This window comes from Octodon degus, unplaced genomic scaffold, assembly GCF_000260255.1.
Source record: "Octodon degus isolate 3935 unplaced genomic scaffold, OctDeg1.0 scaffold00418, whole genome shotgun sequence".
NCBI lineage: Eukaryota > Metazoa > Chordata > Mammalia > Rodentia > Octodontidae > Octodon > Octodon degus.
Window position 1 is genome coordinate 260,820 of NW_004524994.1, and position 3,538 is coordinate 264,357.

The following is a 3,538-nucleotide window of genomic DNA, read 5'->3' on the forward strand; positions in this document are numbered from 1 at the left end:
AAAAAAAAATAGAAAAGAACTGAGGGGAGGCAAGGCCACATGGGGTAAAGAGGGGTGAAGATGCAGAGGGCACTGATGCAAGCTGCAAGCCAGGTCCAGCGGGGTGGTGGTGACAGCCCACACCAGTCCCCTTACCTCCTTCTGGTGTTTCCACGGGAAGCCAGTGTGTCCAAGGTGAGGGGCCCTGGCTGCTGGCACATGACACCCGGATGTGATAGCGAGTGTGAGGATGGAGGCTGCCCAGCCGAAGCTGGTGAGGGGGCACAGATGCTTGCAGGGTGAGGGGCTCCTCTGGGGGTTCTGGCTCTCCCAACCAGCTGCCCACCCCATCGTCCGACAGCACAGCCTGAGGAGAGGAAAGGGTATGAGGACTGGATGACCCTGCAGTCACATGCAGCAGCCCCCCTCTCAGTGCCCTAGCTCTGTGTGTGTGTGTGTGTGTGTGTGTGTGTGTGTGTGTGTTGAAGCTGCATGTTAGGACAACATGGATGTCTGGATTTGCAAAGCAAGGAAATCATACAGCCACGTGATGTGGCACAGTCAAAAGCCACCTCTAGCATCATCTCTCTCTCTACTGTCCCTCCCTCCGTCCTCTCTTCCCTCCCTCCCTCTCTCTGTCTCTCTCTTTCTTCCTCTGTCCTGGGACTAAACCCAGGACTTCCATACTGAGATTCATCCCCAGCCTTTAAAAAACAAAATTTATTTTGATGGGGTCTGCCTAAACTGCTAAATTGTCTAGGTTGGGCTGGAATGGACAATCCTCCACCTCAGCCTCCCAAAGTGCTAGGATTACAGGTGTATACCACTGTACCCGAATGACTTTTTCCCTGTCTATGAGCCTCAGTTTCCCCATCTGGAAAATGGAGCATAAGATGCTCACATGTCTTACAGGGTTTTCTAAAGATTAAATATATGTGCTAGAAGCCAGCTAAGGAGGTGTACACCTGTAATCCCAGCACTCTGGAAGACTGAGGCAGGAGGGTTGCCAAGTGGGACCAGAGGCTGAGCATTTTAGCAACGTAGCAAGACCTTGTCTCAAAATAAAAAATAAAAAAAGGGCTTGGTATGTAGTTCAGTGTGAAGGCATTGGTTTTAATTTCCAATACTACAAAAACAAACAAACAAACAAACAGCCCCCCAGACATGACTTTACTGACATCATTCTGAATCCTTCAGAAATCTGAGTTCTTTTGGGGGGGGGCCTTGAGGGGTTGCAAAATGTACGCTCTACTGCTGAATTGCCCCTCAACCTGAATTCATTTGATCTCACATCACCCCTGTTGTACTGTGCTACATGCTACACTTATGTCCCTTACACCGAGGCCAAGACAGAGGGAATCCATAGCAGTCAGTTTGTCATCGATTAAGCGGAAAGTGAACCCCATTCTGTCTTCAAAGCCTCTGCTCTACTTACAGTAAGAACCTCAGTAACAACACTAGTACCTCTCACCTGTCCAGAGAGGCAGGCAGTTTAGGACAAAAGAATGTGGGTGTCAGGTCTCCCATTCCCCAAGGTTGTGCCTCAGTTTCCTCGTCTTTAAAATGGAGCAATGATAGTGGCTCCCTACTCTTCAGGGCTTGTTTAGAAGGGTGTATGCACACAGGGAGTGTGTGTCACTGTCTGTGTGTGTCTGTGGTGTGTCTCTCTGTGTGTGTAGCTAGCTGCCTGGCAGCATATGTGCTCAGAGGCACCGGCTCACACACCCAACTGCTTCCCAGGATGCGACAATCAGGATGGAGGGGACCAGAGCTGTGCCGTATAGAATCACAACTGTACAACCTACAGCCACACATCTCAGGGGCACCACTGCCCAGGACTGCGCCTTGACCTTGGAGTTCCAGCCACACTGCTACACGGTGTGCTGGCTTGCACGGTACTTGATGTGTGATAAAAGCTGTTTCTTAGCCAGCCTGGGCTGTAACGCCAGCACTTAAAAGAGGCTGAGGCAGGAGGATATGAAGTTTGAGTCATGCCAGGCCAGGGCCTCAAAAAAAAGAAAAACAAAAGGGCTGGAGTAGCCCTTTTGATCTCTGATCACTAGTAGTACTGAGAGAGAGAGAGAAAAAAAGAGAGAGAGAGAAAGAGAGAGACAGAGAGAGAGACAGAGAGAGAGAGAGAGAGAGAGAGAGAGAGAGAGAGAGAGAGATTCTTAAATTCTCTGAGTCTCAATTTTGGCACTGGAAAATAGTCCTCAGAGTCCTATCTGTCAAGGTGTAAAGCTTAATGACACAATGCTTGTAAATAGGTTGGTACCTCACAGTCTTAATAGCTTTGTTTTGGGCTGGTGAGATGACTCAGTGGTCTAAAGCACCTACTTAGAACAAGCTTAGCAAAGCACAGGGACCACCAGTTCAATCCCCCAGCACCACATGCCAGCCAGCCCCGCCCCCTGGTGGGCTGAGCTGGCCACACACACACACACACACACACACACACACACACACATAAATAAATAAATAAAATAATAAAAAAATAGCTTTGTTTTTTGGACATAGAGTCTTGTTATGCAATTCAGACTGGTCTTGAACTCACTATGTGTCTCCGGCCAGCCTCAAAATATTGGCGATCTTCCTGCCTCTGCCTCCTGAATGCTGGGATTACAGGTGTGTGCCACCACAAGAGGCAATACCTCACACTTCTCGAGCCCCAAGTGTGTGCCAAACTGTCTGCCAAACACATTCTGGGATGAACTCACAGACCGTTCACTGTATCTTATGGGCTCTATTTCCTTTTTCATTCCCATTTTACAGATGAGGACGAAGCCAAGACCTAGAGATATTACAGGGCCTGCCCAAAGTCCCACAGCCCCCATGGAAGATGAAGATGCCATCACATGACCCAGGGAGGTGGGCAGATGGTGGGTAGTGGGAGGGGATGAGGCCATCTCCATGCCTGCTCTCTGACCCACAGTGACAGATGGGAAGAGGAACCTCTTCGCCAGGACAAAGGGGAGATGGGTGCAGAGAGAGGGCTCATGCCTACTCCCACTTCTCTTTTTCCTGGGACAGCCGTGGCTCTCCTGAAGGAACCCTTCTGCCCCTTCCCTCTCACATCAGGAAGTGAGATCTGCAGGAGGAAGAAGACACACTTCTGCTTTCCTGAGGACCTTTGATGTATGTGGACAGAGTGCAGCTGACATCTGACTTGCCACTTGAAGTCTCCTAGATCAGACCAACCACTGGGGTTGAATCTCAGCTTTATACTTCCAGCCATGGGGATGGGAAAGGGCCTTTCTCTTTTCTATCTCAGGCCCTTACTGTGAAAAGGGCAAGATGCACAGCTTTTGTCTTCTAAGGTGAAAGTGAGGAGCACGTATGCCCAGGCTATATAAGAAAAAGTTTCTGGGGTTCAGGGTGTAGCTTAGTAATATGGCAGTTGCCTATATGTGTGAGGCACTGGGGTCCATCCCAGCCCTGCATAAACAAAACAAAACAGAAGCAAGACAAATGCTATCTAAGCACTGGTTCTAAACACTCTCCATGGGCTGGTGAGATGGCTCAGTGGTCTAAAGCACCTACTTAGAATAAGCTTAGTAAA

At 49.3% G+C, this 3,538-nt stretch overlaps 1 protein-coding gene across 2 annotated transcripts in view; it reads right to left on the reverse strand.

The window, feature by feature from the left end:
* The window catches only part of Axl (AXL receptor tyrosine kinase), a 27,892-nt gene that overhangs the window by 15,778 nt on the left and 8,576 nt on the right, over positions 1 to 3,538 (reverse strand). For both annotated transcript variants that reach the window (XM_004648480.2, XM_004648479.3), the window contains exon 7: positions 136 to 346. In XM_004648480.2, coding sequence (XP_004648537.1) covers positions 136 to 346 — 211 coding nt within the window. The remainder of the gene's footprint in view (positions 1 to 135; positions 347 to 3,538) is intronic.